This window comes from Monodelphis domestica, chromosome 3 (assembly GCF_027887165.1).
Source record: "Monodelphis domestica isolate mMonDom1 chromosome 3, mMonDom1.pri, whole genome shotgun sequence".
Lineage (NCBI taxonomy): Eukaryota > Metazoa > Chordata > Mammalia > Didelphimorphia > Didelphidae > Monodelphis > Monodelphis domestica.
Genome location: NC_077229.1, coordinates 177567782 through 177587367, shown reverse-complemented (window position 1 = coordinate 177587367; position 19586 = coordinate 177567782). Strand labels below are relative to the sequence as shown.

General features: G+C 39.2%; 1 protein-coding gene across 3 annotated transcripts in view; it reads left to right on the top strand.

Annotated features, from left to right (window-relative positions):
* Positions 1-11279: 11279 nt before the first annotated feature.
* NDUFAF6 (NADH:ubiquinone oxidoreductase complex assembly factor 6) overlaps positions 11280-19586 on the top strand; it is a 41243-nt gene continuing 32936 nt past the window's right edge. The window contains exon 1 of one of the 3 annotated variants that reach the window (XM_001379550.4): positions 11280-11932. In XM_001379550.4, the coding sequence (XP_001379587.1) occupies positions 11739-11932 (194 nt within the window). In that variant the 5' untranslated portion in view covers positions 11280-11738. Of the gene's footprint in view, positions 11933-12155; positions 12261-19586 lie in introns of those variants that run through there. The other 2 variants (XM_056823301.1, XM_056823303.1) reach the window with 2 other exon arrangements.

Here is a 19586-nt window from a genome sequence, read left to right as displayed (position 1 = left end):
ACCAAATTGGAGAGAGATCTAAGTCTTATGCCAGGAAAAATCACTATCTTTTGTGCCATTCTCAGAGCCAGAGCCTGTGGGTAAGTCTACAAGTATTTACTAAGCAGCCAGTCATGTGCTAAATCCTAAGGATACAAAGGAAGGCAAAAAACAAGAAGTTCCCAGGCCAGTGGAGAAGACAACATGCAAACAGCTTTGTACAAAGATACAAGATACAGCATAGTCTGAAGATAATTAACAGAGGAAAAGCTCAAGGAAATACAGATGACTGGGTCAACCACAGAAGTTTATGAGAAGTAAAACCAATTAAGTAAAACTATTTATAGCAGAAGCAGAAAAAAGGAACACACTTACAAGTGAGTGCCCCAGTCAGAAGGAGTGGGGAATAGGAATAGATCAGTCACAATTAGCAGAGTGGGATCTATGTACCTCTTTGGCCTTCTCTCCTCATCCTAAATCCTTTGTCCATGGCTTGGGGAGAGAAAACTCTTCCTAAGGCTGCTATAAGGATAGTGTATAAATGGAATTATCCTTCTTTGTTTATTTTAACTTAATCAATCAAGAACTTGGAGTGCCCCTCCTTTCACACTTAGTCATTAAGAACCTTTTGCTAGAAAAGGAAGTTCATACCCTCAAAGACTGGAAGTAGTCCTACTAACACTGATTAAGGAACTATGATTGGTTCCTGAGATATGACATGGGAGAACTGTTGGGTGGAGAAAAGTGCTTATAAGGTGAGACCCAACAGGAAGTCAGGCATTCCAATTTCAGATTCCCATTTCAGATTCAGATTCAGATTCTGATTTTGGATTCCTGATTCAGACTTTGGATTCTGGTAGACATTTGGATTCTGTTTTGGATTCTGCTTTGGTGGCTCTTGCTGAAAAGACTATCATGGGACCTGAGGGAGCCTTTGTTGGAGTTGAGTTGGATTTCCCCAGATCAACAATTATAGGGTATTTAGCTAGGCAATATTTTCTACTTCCTTCCTAAATTCCCTCTCTTTACTATCTCTACTTTGCTGTAATAAAGCTACTACAGCTACTAAAAAACTTGTGACCTAAGAGTTAATTTTTATAAATGGCGACCACAACAACTTTTTATAATTCTAATATTTGTCAAACCCATTTTAATTCTTACAACAGGAAGGTGGTACAATGGGTAGAGTGCTCCAAATTTGACATCAGACACTTAGTAACTGTGTGACATTGTACAAGCCACTTTACCCTGTTTGCCTCAGTTTCCTCATCTGTAAAATAAGCTGGAGAAGGAAATGGCAAGCCACTCTTGTATCTCTGTCAAGTAACCTCAAATGGAGGGGGGGGGGCAGCTGGATTGAGAGCCAGCCCTAGAGATAGGTGGTTCTAGGTTAAAATCTGACCTCAGTTACTTAGCAAGTCACTTAACCCCCATTGCCTAGCCCTTACTACTCTTCTGCCTTGAAACCAATAAATAATATTGATTCTAAGAGCGAAGGTAAGGGTTCTGGGGGGGAGGGGGAAGAAAGAAAAGAAAAAAAAAGAAAACCCTGAATGGGGTCCCAAAGAGTCAGCTCTTATTGAAAAGACTGAACAACAACAAAGCTAGTAATCAAATTTCCACAACAACTATTATCCCAGGGAGCAGTGCCAGTGCAGAGACATATCTGCACACCCCCTTCTGTGCCCCCGCCCCCGATTTTTTCATTAATTAATTTAGAAAATTTTTCCATGGTTACATGATTCATGTTCTTTCCCATCCCTATCCCCTCCTAGAGCCAACCAGCAATTCCACTGGGTTTTACATGTGTCCTTGATCAAAACCTTTTTGCATATTATTGATATTTGCAATAGAGTGATCATTTAGAGTCTACATCCCAATCATATCCCCATTGAACCATGTGATCAAGCAGATCCTTTTTTTTCCCTGTATTTCTACTCCCACAGTTCTTTCTCTGGATGTGGATAGTGTTCATTCTCCTAAGTCCCTTAGAATTGACCTGGATCACTGCATTGCTGCTAGTAGATAAATCCATTACATTCAGTCTCTGTGTACAATATTCTCCTGTTTGTATCAATTCACAACTCCGCCAGCAATGTATTAGTGTCCCAATTTGCCACATCCCCTCCAACATTTATTATTTTCCTTTACTGTAATATTGGCCAGTCTGTTAGGTGTGAGTTAGTACCTCAGAATTGTTTTGATTTGCATTTCTCCAATTTTGAGAGATTTAGAACACTTTTTCATGTGCTTATTGATAGTTTTGATTTTTTTATCTGAAAACTACTATTCATGTCCCCTTGCCATTTATCAATTGGGGAATGGCTTGATTTTTTGTACAATTGACTTAGCTCCTTATAAATTTGAGAAATTAGACCTTTGTCTGAGGTTTTTGTTATAAAGATTCCCCCCCCCCCCATTTGTTGATTCCCTTCTAATTTGGTTTCATTGGTTTTGTTTGTACAAAACCTTTTTAATTTAATGTAATAAAAATTATTCATTTTACTTTTTGTAACATTCTCTGTCTCTTGCTTGGTCTTAAAATCTTTCCTTTCCCATAGATCTGACAGGTGTACTATTCTAAGTTAACCTAATTTACTTATAATTTCCTTCTTTAGATTCAAGTCATTCACCCATTCTGAGTTTATCTTGGTGTAGGGTGTGAGATGTTGATCTAATCCTAATCTCTACCACACTGTCTTCCAATTTTCCCAGCAGTTCTTATCAAGTAGTGGATTTTTGTCCCAAGACCTGGGATCTTTAGGTTTATCGTATACTATCTGGCTGAGGTCACTTGCCCCCAGTCTATTCCACTGATCCTCCTTTCTGTCTCTTAGCCAGTACCAGATTGTTTTGATGACCGCTGCTTTGTAATATAGTTTGAGATCTGGTACTGCTAGGCCCCCCTCCACATTTTTTTCATTAGTTGCCCCCTTCTGCTTTTGGCTATTCAGCCCTTCTTGTTGAGCAGCATGAGCCCAAACTACCCACCCAAGAACAATTAGCTGGGGGTGGGGTGTAGAGGGGGGAAGTGTTTAAACTACTTTCCCTTTGAGATCTCAGCACAGCCCTTCCTGCTGGCAGGGTGCATCAAGGAGTTGTTATATTCCACCCCCGTGTTTGTATTTTGGCCATCCCTTGCATAATCAGCTGTAGCATGCTTGGCAACATTCTACATCCATAGTGCCAGCCCTACCCTCTACTGAGAACAAAGGAGTGTGTTTCTTCATATGTTCTTTGGGGACCAGAATTGGCTATTGAAAGTAGCCTGAGTCCAACCACCTGCTAGTGTATCATAGAGCTAAAGCTAGGAGGTACCTTAGAGATCCTGTAGTTTCGGAGGTGTCTAAAACCCCAAACAAATTAAAATGTAATTGGGAAATATTCACCAAAAGAAATAAAAATCTAATAACACATAGATACGGTTAATTTGTGGTTTTCTAATTTACTATATGTAGCCTAAAGGGATCCTCCTATATGACTTGGTGGTCTGGTTTCTCTTTGACACCCCAGATGAGAGCACTCAGTTAAGTGGCTTGCCTTGGGGACAGGGGGAGGCACAGCTAGCATGCCTAGAACTTCTCCGATCCAAGGCACACTCTCTGTCCACCACATCCAGCTGCCTCTTCAGAGTGCTTTGGGACTATAGAGCTCTTTACAATTTACAAAGAACTTTGTAAAATATTATGTCAATTAAGTGGTTGGAAAGAACACTTTGAAGAGTTGTTTTATAGCACAACCCACAAGACTATTAAATGAGAGGAAAAGCATGTCTGCCCTTTACTCCACGAAGAGGTATTGATTTCTAGAAGTCCCAGAAGATTTTCTTCAAGCATTGCTTCACTACAGTTCTAGGGAATGGATCCCTGAGCAGCTTTATCAAGGTTCCAGCACATTACATTTGTATTACTAGAAGGCCCAGCCATTTTGTTTGGGTTGCTGGGGAGGGCAGGGGTAGCTAGGCATCCCACTGGTTAGAATGCCAGGCCTGGAAAGGGAGGTTCTAGGTTCAAATCTGATCTCAGACACTTCCTAGCTGTGTGACTCTGGGCAAGTCACTTAACCCAAAACACCTAGCCCTTATTGCTCTTCTGCCTTAGAATTTATTTTTGTCCTTAGAATTTATATGGTGCAATGCTATACATTCAGTGGGCCGCTAAAAATTATTAATTGATGGTCACTTAGAGAATGAGAAAAATGTGCTGCCAAAAGGCAGGTGACTTCCAGGGAGTCTTGGGCATATTAAAGAAGTTTTATTACTTGCTTAGCTATTATTATGTCTATTAAATATATAATGATTTTTAACTGTAGGGCAAATTCTAAGCAAGTAGATTAAAGTGGTGTCTTGTTGAAAGGCATGGTTAGGGCTTCAGATAATTCCTTTTCATTTAAAAATACCTCATATGGGGGCAGCTGGGTGACTCAGTGGATTGAGAGTCAGACCTAGAGATAGGAGGTCCTAGGTTCAAATCTGGTCTCAGACACTTCCTAGTTGTGTGACCCTGGGCAAGTCACTTAACCCTCATTGCCTGGCCCATACTACTCTTCTGCCTTGGGACCAATATACAATTTTGATTCTAAAATGGAAGGTAAGGGTTTAAAAAAATAATAAAAATACCTCATATAGTTGTTGTGAAGTCCAAATGGGATCACAGAATCCTCAAATTTTCAGAGTTGGCTGGGACCTCAAAAGCCAGACAAGTCAGGCATCCGCCACCACCTTGATCACTATTTCCCCTCAGATATTGATAGAGATATCCCAGGATCATGAGCCTGGGAGTCTTAGCAATAGCAATGCTTCCAGCCTGGTGTCCTCAGCCTTCCTGGTGGAAAGCAATCCCTGTGGAGGTGTAGCCCAGCAACTACTTCTGCAAGGGCTACATCTTTAGCTCTTTTTGAAGACCCAGAAAAGAAAAAAATTCTTGCCTCCAAAGTCTTTGGTACTATCAAATAGTTCTACATCAGAAACATCTATCATTTTATCAATGGAAATGACATCAAGCAAGTGGCATCCCCATCTATCTGCTTTGCTACTGTACCCAAAGAGCATGGGATTTTTCCATGGTGTGAAGTTGAAACTTTCCATATATATATATATATATTTCTTGCTCCATTAGAGTGTGAACTCTTAGAGATTTGGAACCAATTCTGCTTTTCTTTTCATATCTCCAGAGCTTAGAACAGTGGTTTGCACAGAATAAGTGCTTAGTAAATGCTTCATTCATTCATTCATTCATTCACTCATTTACATAGTGTATCCAACACTTGAACAAGAAGCTTCTCTAGAACAAACCTCATGAGTGATCTCAGTTTTTTACTTGAAAATTTCTTCTTAGGGGAACCTGTAACCTTTGACCCCTCGAGGCATCTATTTCACTCTAGTGGCTAGGAAAATTTTCCATACATTAATCAATCAACCAATCAATAAGCATTTATTATGCTCCTACTGTGTGGCAGGCATTTTGCTAAGTGCTGAAGATACAAAAAGAGGCAAAAGACAATCTTGGCCAAACAGTCTCATGGGGGAGACAACATACAAACAACTATATTCAAAGCAAGCTAAATATGTAAATAAATAAAATATAAATATAAATAATATTAAAGATTTAAAAGAAGAAAGGTACTAGAATTAAAAGGGGTTGGGAAAGTTTTCCCATAAAAGAAGAGATTTTAGTTGGGACTAAAGTTGAACCAGGGAAGTCATTAGGCAAAGTTGAAGAGAAAGAACATTCCAAGTACGAAGGAATAGCTGGAGAAAAATGCCTGGAGTTGAGAAATTGAGTGTCTTATGTCAAGGAAGAACATGTAAATCTATATAAATGCCAGCTATTGCTATTCTAGCTATGAGAAATTATTCCATATCTGAAGGAACTTACAGTCTTATTGAGGGGAAACAAGATAATACAAAACAGTTTATGATTAAGTTCCCAATGAATGACACAGACAATGAGGGCAAGTCAGAGAAGAGAGAATAATTTACTTGTAATTAGTAGTTATTATTCAGCTGTATCATACTCTTCATGATCCTGTGGATAATAATGTCTATGGAGTTTTCTTCGCAAAGATACTAGAGTGGTTAGCCATTTCCTTTTCCAGTGGCTTAAAGCAAATAAGGTCAAGTTACTTGCCCAGGGTCACATAGTAAATAAGTATCTGAGGTCAAATTTGAACTCAGGACTTCCTGACTTCAGACCTAGCATACTATCCACTGACCCACCTAGCTGCTTCCAGAGATGAGTAGAGAAGACAGTAAATAGACCGGGTAGGACAGAGTTTAGAGTATGTAGTGTGACAGAATGAGATAAGACTACAAAGAGAGAGTGAAACTGATGGCAAAGGGTCTAGAATGGTGAGGAAATAAGGAGACCATCAAAGGTTTGGAAGTTCAGAAGTTCAGAAGGGCTTTGTAGGTTCAGATAAGAATAAGAATAGCTTACCTGGACAGGAAGAATTCACATTGGGAGCTACAGTTTCATAGGCAGAAGTCTGAGGTCCCTAACTAATCTGAGACTCCATATTATGGATAATCAATGATTTTTTTTCTGTCTATTAAAGGGACATTACTGCGGCAATGGCACTAAGGAAGAGAGCTCTGATTCAGGCTTCTACTTTCTTTATTCAGGTTTGATGTTGGAATGAAATGAGACACTTATAATATGTTATTCAACAGCTAACAGAAGAAGGTTTACATACCCTCAAATGAAAAAAGGTATTAAACGGATACTATAGTACTTAGCTTGGTTAGACACTGCCTTCCTCATATAGAAATACATTTGGTCAGAAGGATAGGGTATGGAGAATCCTGTGGTCTTGGGACACTGGCCAAGATGAGGGACTGCAGTTCCATATGGGTGAGCCTTTTATGTCCTAAGGTGACCAGGAAGCCATGAAAATACGGCAAAGGTTACCAGGATGTTTGATCCAAGGAGGAGCAGCTTGAGCTTAGTCCTGTGGGCCAGCTAAGTTCCAAGGACAGTTTTACAACAATTTAGGGGGAAAGTTTTTTAAAAGAATAGATTAAAAAATTTTTTAAAGAATAGATTAAAGAATAGATTGGACTAGAGTCCAATTTGCACGTGGGAAGGGCTTAAAATAATTCTTCCACTATAAAGGATTAGATAATCTTTTGTAATATTTTGACCACAGCCAACTCTCCTACTGATAAAAGATGTTCTCAAACATAATAGAATCTTCTTCTAGTTGGACCTAGGGCTAATTTCTTGGGTTGGAAAATGGGGGAGGTAAAGAGAGAGAGAAGTATGGGAGAAAGGAGTTGGGGATTAGGAATATGTAACCATCCTAGAGGGCAATATAGCAAGTGGTGCAAGGAGAGACACTGTTTATCTATTAAGGACCTACTCTATCATTCTAAATACTCTATCTACACCTAAGGATAGCCCTCAATGAATTATCAAGCATTTTTTTGTTACCATTTTTTTTACACTATATAACATAACAAAATATAATACAATGATTTGTTATATGTAACACATTATAATATATTTATCCAAGAGAAATAAATTCTTACATTAGCTATGCCCCAAAATCTATCTCATTCTTTTCCCCTTTCCCTCATACTCCTTTCTCCTTCTCAAGAAGGCAGGTAATATGACAGAGGTTGTACTTATATTATCACATAATACATATTGTCCTGTTTGTCATGTTGTAAAACAAGAGACATATTACTTATACCAGAGAGAAATTTATGGAGGCAATAAAGTGAAGAATGGTATGTTTCAATCTGTATCTAGACTCAGTTTCTTCTATGGTGGTGGATATCCTTTATTGTCATGACTCCTTTGGAGTCATCCTGGATCCTTGCCTTGATGATAATTTTATATAATGATATATAGTTATATATATATTAATAATATACAATATTACATTATTAATATATAACTATTATAATATATATAACTATATATAACTAATATTACATATTATATATTATTTATATATATATATATATAATGATGATAAAGTTAAGTCATTTCTGGTTGATCATCATAATGACTGCTGTTAGTGTGTATAATATACTCCTGGTTCTGTTTGTTTCACTTTGTATCACTTCATATGTCTTTCTAGGTTTTTTTGTGATCAACTTGTTTATCATTTCTTATGGCACGATAGTATTTCATTGCAGTCAAATACCACTGCTTGTCCAGCCATTCCTCAATTGATGGACATTCCTTCAGTTTCCAGTTCTTTGCCACTATAAAAAGAGCTGATTTCAGTGTTTTAGAACATATTATTTCTTTTCCTTTTTCCTTGATCACCTTAGGAAATAACCCCCCAAAGCCTAGTTAACATGCATTTTTAAAGCTTTTATTATATAAAAAGAACTGATAGATGTTGAAGATTACAAACATCTTAATCCCAGGGACTTTACCCTTTATTACAAGAAACAACACAGACAAATAAAAATAGGGAGACACAAAAGTAATTTCTGGGAGGGAGCCTGTGTAGTTGATGAGATCAAATAGAGAAGAAGAAAGGGAATATTACTAGACACAAAAAATAAACTCTTCCATAAGAGAAAGAGAAAGTAGGCTAGTTGGGATGGAACATGGAGAGTGTGAAGAATATAATGGATAATAAGGAAGACTGGCACACATTGCAAAGTTTTAAATACCAGAGAACTGTGTTGTTTTTCCTAGAGGCAATAGGGAACTGTATTTTTCTTTGTTTGTTTGTTTGTTTAGCAGAGGAGTGACTTAGTCAAAAGTATACCTTAAGAATATTAGTTTGATGGGGCAGCTGGGTAGCTCAGTGGATTGAGAACCAGGCCTAGAGACGGGAGGTCCTAGGTTCAAATTTGACCTCAGCCACTTCCTAGTTGTGTGACCCTGGGCAAGTCACTTGATCCCCATTGCCTAGCCTTTACCACTCTTCTACCTTGGAGCCAATACACAGTATTGATTCCAAGATGGAAGGTAAGGGGTTTACAATTAAAAATATATATATATCAGCTTGGCAACTAAATAAGTTATGGTAAGAGTTTCCACTGGATTTTTTCAAGCTTGGCTTGGGTACTGTAAATGTCTTCTCAGGTATGATATAGCAGGGAATTTCTTTTTTGGGTAAGGGGGGGATACTAAATGACTCTTCCAACTCTAAAATTTTGTAATTCTGTGAAATCATATGAATGAAATCAAGTGAATGAAAAGGACAACTGGGCCACTAACATGTTAGAATAAATTAGTTTATCAGATTCCTTAGCAGGACCTTGATGAAAAGGTCATATCATTTTTTCCAAAACTTTACCTTCCAACTCAGAATCAGTACTATGTATTGGTTCTAAGGCAGAAGATTGGTAGGGGCTAGGCAATGGGGGTTAAGTGACTTACCCAGGGTCTCACAGCTAGGAAGTGTCTGAGGCTAAATTTGAACCTAGGACCTCCTGCCTGGCTCTTTATCCACTGAGTCACCTGGCTGCCACCTTCCCTCCCCCCGACCCCCCAATCATTTTTGATGTGAGTACAAGGTATTTCAATGTAGGTGGTACTTGTGTATCACCATTAAGTTAACATAGAGGAAGATGACAGGGGTAACAGAATTTGTAATACTAGAAAGTGAGACTTCACTTCTCTAAGAGAGTGAAACTACATTGCCCCAGAAGTGCTAGGGGACAGGAATCCATCCACACCATCCACAGCAGGGTCGGCTGCTCCTTTCTCCATCACTGTCTAAGGGTAGGGGCTACCTGATTGCTTATTAGGTGACCCCAGTTGCTAAGAGTAGAGATTCTCTCAGCCAATGAGTAGGTTGCTGGAGACTGTCCCTGAGGAAGATTCAGCTCTGGCAAGGTTAGAGAAAAGAGTGGAGACAATGGATCAGCTTGCATGCCCCGAAGGCCAGTTCTTTGGTTGTTGTCCTTCAAACTTAAAAAGAACCAAAATGACTTCACGCTGTTGGAGACCTCGTATATGTGTTGGATTGTGGCTGATCAGACCAGTATGAGCTCAGAAAGCTTTACCACAGGTCGGGCACAGATAACTACATGAACATTTAGGATGGAGATGGCCCTAAATTTGCACATCTCACATTTCTTTTGAGCTACTTACTGCAATTCTGCTTTGCTCAGCCCAGTGCCTTTTTAGGTGTGGGCTTGACATGCAGGATGGTCCTGAGCCAGGTCTCGCATGTCTCACCATTGATACTAAAGTTCTTCAGAGAGAACTTGAGAGTGTCCTCATACAGCTTCTTCTGACCTCCCATATGAGTTCTTGCCTCTCATTGTTAGTCTTTTAGGCATAATGTTTGGCATTTGAACACCATAGCCCCAGCCCATTGGAATTGCTGTCTCTGCAGTGGAGCCTGAATGCTTGTTTTAACTTGGGAAATAATTTTGAAGAGAAATTTGTCTTAAAATCAGAGGGTTTATTGAGGAAAAGAAAAGTTTAGTCAGTATGCTGGGCTAAGTCCTTCCCTGCAGGAGAAACTGTAGCTAAGGGGGCTGTGAGCAAGACTTTTAAAGGCTAAAACTACTGGTTGGAAGAAGGTGAGGGACTCATGATCAGCTCAGGAACTGGAACAAAAAAGGTAGGAAGTCCTAGCAGGAAAAGGGAATCAACCGACAACTTTGCATATCAGCACCAACTTTATGTGCATATTAGCATAAAGCTAAGGAAGAGTGTCTGGAACTCTGGGTTCCTTCATTAGAATATCTGGTTGAGAATTCTCTGTTCAATTAATTTCCTCAGGGCTGTTGGGATTTCTTCTGGAATGAATATGTGGCCTTCTGAGGCAGGAATTCCTGACAATCACACTACATTATTGCAATTTTAAATGTTACAGTTATGCCATATTTGCTTGGGCTAGTGAACTAAAGGGAAAGACATTTTTTTTAAACTGCTCTTTCCCAGCTTTTTCCTTTTGGAGTCTGTGACCCGGAGTTCGGATGGAGACATTCAGAACCCTTTCAACCCTTTTGGTTATTCCTTTTTGGTAATCAGCATTTTAAATGCTTACTACATATTTATCACTTACACTGTGTGTGATAGTGAGAAACAAAAAAGAAATTCAGTCCCCGCCCTCAGGGAGTTTACATTATAATGGGGGAAAACAATACATTAAAGTGAGGGGAAGGGAAAGGTAAACTACTTGGGTGAGGGCGCGGTAGCAAAATCCTTAGAATCAGAAGCCCCCCTGGGAGAGGAATGAAGGATGGGTGTACTGTGCCCAAAATGGAGGCCCCCAAAACAACTAACCAATGGGAGCAGGGGCTCTCATGGTAGAAGGATGTTGCAGGGTGAGGTCTCAAGGCAAGTAGAGGGAGCTGTAAGATAGGAGATGACGACTGCGTGCAGAGGCTCCTTCATTTTCACTTTGTCAATATACTATATTGAACAGCTGAGTCTATGGAGCAAGTTGTGACTAGAGAGTTTTAGAAATGTATAGTTGAGGCTTATGTGTAAATTTGATATTTAATATTTTGAGTGACATTCCATTTCATTCATTAGAATGAAAAGTTCCTGAGGGTAGGAAGTTTCCCTTTTGCCTTAGTATCTCCAACAGTCTGCACAATTCTTAGGATGTATTGAGACAACAGAGACTCCATAGAAGAAAAAGGACCAACCAGAGTAGAATGTGGGAAAGGGACAGAACCAGGAGAAATTAGCAGAGGAGATTCCAAAAGAAAAAAGAGGGGGGTGGGACCGGAGAGGAGAAAGGAGAAAGGAGGCGGGAGCTCTGGGGTGGGGCTGCGCAGGCGCGATGGGGGCGCGCGAAAGGTAAAAGGTCAGACGCGCGCAAGTGTCATGGCGGCCCCCACTCTGGCGCTGGCCTGGGCCCCCATCCTCCGTGGCGGCCACAATTGCTGCCTTCGGGGTCACGCACCCCTTGGTCTGAGCGCCCCCAGGAAGGGGTTCCCGGCGGTCCTGGGACGAAGAGCGACCGCGTCCAGCCGGACAGAAGTCCCTGGCAATGACCGGTACTGTGTGGAGTTGCTCCGGTGAGCCCTGCCGCACCCCACAACCTCCTCCGGCCCCGCCACCCCCTCGGGCCCAGCTGCCTTCCGGGGCTTGCGGAGGGGGAGGGGAGTGAGAGAGAAAGAATGGCTCATGTGGCCAGGGAGGAGGGAGGGGTCCCTAAGGTGACCCCTCTCCCCACGCCCGGTGACCTTGGTTCCTGCTTCATCTCAATTCAACAGACACTTATTATTTGCTAAATAAGTTCTTATTGCTACCTTTTTTTTCCACGTCACCATGGTTCCCTGCGGTCCTTCCTTCTCCCTCCTTCCTATCTTGCCATCGCATATATTCAGTTCAGTCGTTTTTCAGGTATGCTCAACTGTGACCCTCTTTGGGGTTTTCTTGGTAAAGACCTTAGAGTGGTTTTTAAGTAACTTAATGCCCAGGGTCACACAGCTACTAAGTGTCTGATGTCAAATTTGAATTCAGGCCATCCTGACTCCAGACCTCCTGTTCCATGCACTGCATGCACCATCAGTATAATGGTCTTTTTTTTTTTTAAAGACTAGAGGGGAAAAAAAACTTAAAATGAACATAACTAATCAGTACATGGAAAAGACAGCTGAAAATACACATGGGGTCATACTCGACAAAAGAAGAGAGATTAAGGTGGGAGTGAGTTTTCATTTTTTATATTTAAGCCTATTTGTGCTTCTTGATAATTTTGCAACATTTACTCCTTCTGTTCTACATTGTCGTAATCACAAAGTGAGTTTTTGTCTGGATTTATTTTGCCCTGCATCAGTCTTGTAGATCTTTACAAACTTCTCTCAAATACTCACAGTTGTCATTACTGTCATAGTAATACTCTTTTACTGCATTTTTTTCTAGCTATTCCCCAATTGATGGGCATTTAATTTTAACAAGCATTTATTAAGTACCCACTGTCTGCGTGCCCGACTCCTTGCTAGATACTGGGAACTGGCAGACAAAAAACAAACCAAAAAAAAGCTCTGCATGGAGTTTGCAGTATTAAATACCCTTCTTAGCAGAAAGGGGACCTGGAAAGAGGGACCAATGCATAAAAACAGGCAAAATAAATTCAGTGGGGATGGGGATCAGGGCAAAGTTTCTTGTAGGAAGTAACTTGAACTAAGCTTTGGAGGAAGGGATTGGGTAGCTAAGTGATATAAATAGATAAAGTAATGGGCCTAGAGTCTGAAAGTCTTGAATTCAGATTTGAGCTCAGAAACTAGCCTTGTGACCTTGAGAAAGTCACCTAACTCTGCCTCAGTTTCCTCACCTGTAAAATGAACTGGAGAAGTAATAGTAAACCCCTCCATATCTTTGTCAAGAATACACCAAATACACTGTCACAAAGAATTGGACGTGACCAAATAATTCCAAGGGTCTGTTCAGGAGGAGGAGGCAATGGGGGGAGGGGGTGTCAGGGCAGAAGCACAGAACTTTGGGAAAGGAACCATTCCAAGATTTGGAGGCAGTAATAATCAAAATAGTTAATTACTAGCATTCATGCCCAATATAATATGTCAAAGTCTGTGATAAATGCTTTACAAATATCTGATTTGATCTTCAAAACAATCCTTTAAGATAGGTCTAAGGGGGCAGCTGGGCAGTTCAATGGATTGAGAACCAGGCCTAGAGACTGGAGGCCCTAGGTTCAAATTTGACCTCTGCCACTTCTTAGTTGTGTGACCCTGGGCAAGTCACTTGACCCCTATTGCCTAGCCCTTACCACCCTTCTGCCTTGGAGCCAATACACAGTATTGATTCCAAGACAGAAGGTAAGGGTTTTTGTTTTTTTTTTTAAGACAGGTATAAGACTTAGGTTTAAATTTGGCCTCAGATACTTCCTAGCTGTGTGACCCTGGAATCACTTGCCATTTTTCAGTCAGCATCCTTCATGTCTCTGCAACCTTTGACACAGTTGATCATCATTTCCTCCTGGATACACCCAGATTTTCCCAACATTACTTTCTCTTGGTTTTCCTCTTGCCTGTGTTACTGTTTTTCAGTCTTGTTTGCTGGATTCTTATCCAGTTATACCCATTGACTGTGGGTATCCCTGTAGTTTCTGTCTTTGTATCTTCTTTTCTTTTCCCTATTTTGCTTGATGATTTCATCAGCTGCATTAGGTTTTTCCCTTTTTTTAAATTGTCATGCAAAACACAATTCCATATTGGTCATTGTTATGAATGCAAACTCATATGTAACAAAGAAACCCCAAATAAAACCATAAATACAGTGATACCTTGATACATGAGCACCTTAAATCACGAGCAATCACAGTTGGGATTTTTTGCTTTAAGTCAGGAGTGGATATTTGAAACATGAACTTCTGTCACCCTCCACTAGATAGCCTGCTGAATGTTCGGTTTCACAAGTTACATGAGGCTGTCTTGTTTAGTTCAATGTTTATCTGGCTGTGGGAGCATCTATATTGAATGGCTTTTGCTTTCTATTAGGGTTTTCTTTCTTTGCAAATTTCTTAACTTTTAACCATTGGTCCTGATGACAACAGAAGAATTGAAGGAGTTACAGCAGCAGCGGTATACAGAGGTTTTGCAGGAAATTAGTGGGGAGAAGCCCAAGGTGGATGAGTTAATCAGTACAATTGAAATTAAGGAAATGTTGAGGATTTGGGGAAAAAACACACCCAGAAAAAGTTGCAACAAGTCGTGTGACACTTGTTTCACATATTATCGTTTGTAGAGAGTAAGTTATGTTAAATGATAGTGCTCAAAATAAAAACCTCCACCAGCATCTTCACCTGACCTTGAAAGTAAATAATATTTCATAAGCAAGTTTATTTCTTTACATTCTTCTTTATTATCTATAAATATATTTATTTGTTATTTATAAAGTATATTTTTTGTATTTAAAAGCATATAAAACAAAGAATTTGTGTGATTATTTGAGGCTGGAATGGATTAACTGCATTTCCTTTTAAATGGGGAAATTCGATTTAACACAGGAGCAAATTGAGTTACAAGCTTGACTATGGAATGAATTAAACTCATGTGTCAAGATAGTACATTAATGTGAAAGATGACTTCAACAATTCTTTCTTTTGAGGTGGATAGTATTCCCAGTCATAAATCTTTCAGGATTATCTCAGTTCATTGCATTGCTGAGAGTAGCCAAGTTTTCACAGATAATAGTGGTCCAATAATGCTGTTTTTGTGTACAATGTTCTCCCAGTTCTGCTCATTTCACTCTGTGTCAGTTCATGTAGACCTTTTCAGCTTTTTTGATCATTTCTTATAGCACAATAGTATTCCATTATGAACATGTATCACAATTTGTTCAGCCATTCCTCAGTTGATGAACATCCCTCAATTTCCAATTCTTTGCCACCACAAAAAGAGCAGCTGTAAATTTTTTTGTACAAGTAGGTCCTTCCCGTCTTGGAGTCAGTACTGTGTATTGGCTCCAAGGCAGAAGAGTGGTAAGGGCTAGGCAATGGGGGTCAACTTTCTCTTTTTTAATTATCTCTTTGGGATATAAACTCAGTAGCAGTATTCCTGGATCAAAGGGTATGCATAGTTCTGTAGCCCTTTGGGTGTAGTTCCAAATTACCCCCCAGAATGGTTGGATCAGTTCACAATTCCATCAACAATGCATTAGTGTCCCAATTTGACTGTATTAGGTTTAATTGTCATTTCTATGCAAATGATTCCCAGATCAATATAGCCAGTTCTATTTCTCTCCTGATTGATAATTAGAGTTACTAGAATATTTAGATATCTTAAATTATATGTCATGTTGGCATCTCACACATAATATGTCTGGAAAAATTCATCATTCCCCCAAAACATTGTTATTGAGTTGTTCAGTTATATATACCATTTTTCTTGAGCCCATGGACCATAGCACACCAGATCCTTTTATTCTCTATGCTGAATGCTGTCCAAGTTCATCTTCATTGTTTCCATTACACTATCCATTTCAACAACATCTTCACTTCTGCCATCAGAGTGGAATTATCTACATATATGATAATGTTGATATTTCTCCCAGTGACCTTGATTCTAGCTTTTGATTCCCCCAAATCTGCCCCCTTCCAAAACTTATTATTGGGAATTCTCTCTTCCTAGTCACCCGGACTCATAACCTCCCTTTCACCTCAAGTAGCTAATCTGTGGCCAAATTTTGTTGTTTCCGTCTTCTTGTTTGCCTTTTATATTCCCTTTTCTCTATTTTCATAGCTATTGTCCTGACACAAGTCTTTATCCCATTATACCCAGACTGTCCCTGTCTCAGATCTCACCCACTCTAATCCATCCTCCACCCAGCAGTCATAGTAATCTTCCTAAACTACAGTTCTGACCAGATCACCTACCTTAATCAATAAACTCCATTGGCTCCCTCTTGCATACAGGATCAAATATAAACTCTCCTCTTTAGTATTTAAAGTCTCTCACAACCTAGCTCCTTCTTACCTTTCCGTTGTTCTCACACTTCAGCGTCCACCAACTGCCATCTAGCTACACTGGCCTACCTGCTGCTTCTATAAGATACATCACCTATCTGGGTTTTTACACTGGCAATCCTGAGTGCCTGGAATGCTTTCCATCTTTAACTGCTCCCAGCTTCTCAGGTTCTTTAAATGCTCAGTTCAAATCTTAACCTTTTCTAGGGGACCTTCCCTGGCTCTCTCCAGTTTCTAGTGCTTTCCCTCTGAGATTATTTTCCATTTATGTTGTATATATCTGTTATAGTTATTTAAATTTTGTTTCTCTCATTAGAATATTGAAGACAAAGACTTATTATTTTGCATTTCTATGTATCCCCAGTACCAGCACAGTTCCTGGAACACAGTAAACACATAATAAATACTTATTGACTTACTGTAAGACACTACCTTTTAAAATATTTTCTAGTTTTATTTTTATTTTTTTACCAATTATATGTAATAACAAATTTCCACAAAATATTCAGAAGTTATATGATTGAATTTATTTCATTCCCTCTCATTTCCATCTGGTGGCATCAAGAAAGGCTTCATGGTATATGTGGTTTTTCATTTGGGTCTTGAAGGAATGATTTCTGAAATAAAGATTTTCAGTTCAGGTGACTGGGAATATGAATGTGTGTCATCAGTAACCATCTAAATTCATTGCCTCCATTTTTTCACCTTCCACTAATCTCAAAGCCTCTTATAATCTGATATTCAAATCAATCACTTGACTTACCAGCAGTCTCTTAATTGCTAAATCCAATGGTCTTTTCTTCTTCCTCAACTATTTTGACCTTTATGCAACATTTCAGTCCCCTTGGACTTTGAAACATTGCTCTTGTTCTTCTAGTCTGGTTATTTCTTAGGCTCTTTTGTTGGGTCATTATCCATATTCTGCTTGCTATGCATATTTATACCCCAGAACTCATCCTAGACTTTCCATATATGCCTATGGGTATATGTTTGTTTCTTCCAATAGAATATAGCCTTCTAATCAGTGTCTCTACTTCATCCTTTTCCAGTTAATCTTCTACATAGCTTTCAAATGGATATTATTAAAACATAGATCTGACCAAATCATCCCTCTACTAAGTAAACTTTTTTGATAATTCATTTCAGTTCAACAAGCATTTATTAAATGCCTCCTACACAAGGCCTTTTTTATTTATATTCCTTACCCCCAATTTTAGTTACTTTGTATATATATATATATATATTTTTTAAAACCTTTACCTTCCATCTTGGAGCCAGTATTGGCTCCAAGGCAGAAGAGTGGTAAGGGCTAGGCAATGGGTGTTCAGTGACTTGCCCAGGGTTACACAGCTGGGAAGTGTTTGAGGTCATATTTGAACCTGGGACTTTGTTTCTAGGCCTGGCTCGTAATCCACTGAGCCACCTAGCTGCTGTAAAAATGGAGATTTGAACCCCAGACTTCAATCCCCAGAAGTCCTTGGTATTTCCCAGAATTCCCTATAATCTCACCTGAGTCTCTACCTGGGCGAGATCAGAATTGGTATTTAACTTGCAGTAGCGCCTAGCTCATGCTCTCACTATGCTCTCTCTCTGCCATTGCAATGATTTAGTAAGTAAGTTTTGAATGGGCTAATCAGGCCTGGGCACATGTTTTTTTAATTTTGTATCCTTGATTCTAATAATCGTTAATATGTCTCATAAATATAATATTTTTATTAGAGTTATAATTTAATTTTTATACTGCCCCCTGTATATATATTTTATACTGACTTAACTCCCCTCATCCCATGTAAGTTCCTTGATGGTGGGGCATAATTTCATTTTTTTCTTTATATTTTTTACTTTTTTCTCAATTACATGAAAAAACAGTTTTAAACATTCATTTTTAAAAAACTTTTATATTCCATCTTTGAATCAATACTATGTATTGGTTCCAAGGCAGAAGAGGGGTAAGGGCTACGCAATGGGGGTCAAATGATTTGCCCAGGGTCACACAGCTAGGAAGTGGGTGAAGCTAGATTTGAACCTAGGACTTTTGTCTCTAGGCCTGGCTCTTAATCCACTGGGCCATCCAGCTGCCCCCTAAACACTCATTTTTTTAAAATTTTATTTAATTAGATGATTCAGAATATTTTTCCACAGTTAAAAGATTCATGTTCTTTCCCTCCTCTCCCCCCCACCTCCTTCCAGTATCTGATGCACAATTCCACTGGGTTTAACATGTGTCATTGATCAAGACCCATTTCCATATTATTAATATTTGCACTAGGGTGATCTTTTAGAGTCTACTTTCCCAGTCATAGCCCCAGCGGCCCATGTGATCAAGTAGTTGTTTTTCTTAAGTGTTTCTTTTCCCACAGTTCTTTCTCTGGATGTGAATAGTGTTCTTTCTCATATGTCCCTTTGAATAGTTCTGGATCATTGCATTGTTACTAGTAGAGAAGTCCATTACATTTGATTTTAGCACAGTGTATCAGTCTCTGTGTACAATGTTCTCCTGGTTCTGTTCCTTTAATTGTATCAATTCCTGGAAGTTGTTCCAGTTCACATGGAATTCCTCCAGTTTATTATTCCTTTGAACACAATAGTATTCCATCTCTATCATATACCACAATTTGTTCAGCCATTCCCCAATCGAAGGGCATCTCCTCATTTTCTAATTTTTTGCCACCACAAACAGCGTGACTATGAATATTCTTGTACAAGTCTTTTTCCTTATTATCTCTTTGGGGTACAAACCCAGCAGTGCTATGGCTGGATCAAAGGGCAGACAGTCTTTTAGCACCCTTTGGGAATAGTTCCAAATTACCTTCCAGAATGGTTGGATCAATTCACAACTTCACCAACAATGCATTAATGTCCCAATTTTGCCACATCTCCAACATTCATTACTTTCCATAGCTGTCATGTTAGCCAATCTGCTAGGTGTGAGATGATACCTCAAGAGTTCTGTTCTAAACATTAATTTTTTTGAGTTCCAAATTCTTTCCTTCCCTTCCTCTTTGAGAAGATTATACATTTGCCATCATGTAAATTATATTTCCATATTATCCATGTCACAAAAGAAAACATATACCAAAAAAGAAAAAACAACCTAATGAAAATTAAAGAAAGTAAAAACAAAGTATGCTTTGATCTGCATTCAGACTCCATCAGTTTTTCTCTGGAGGTGGATAGTATTTTTCATCATTAGTCCTTCAGAATTGTCTTGGATTATTGTATGCTGAGAGTTGCTAAACCAT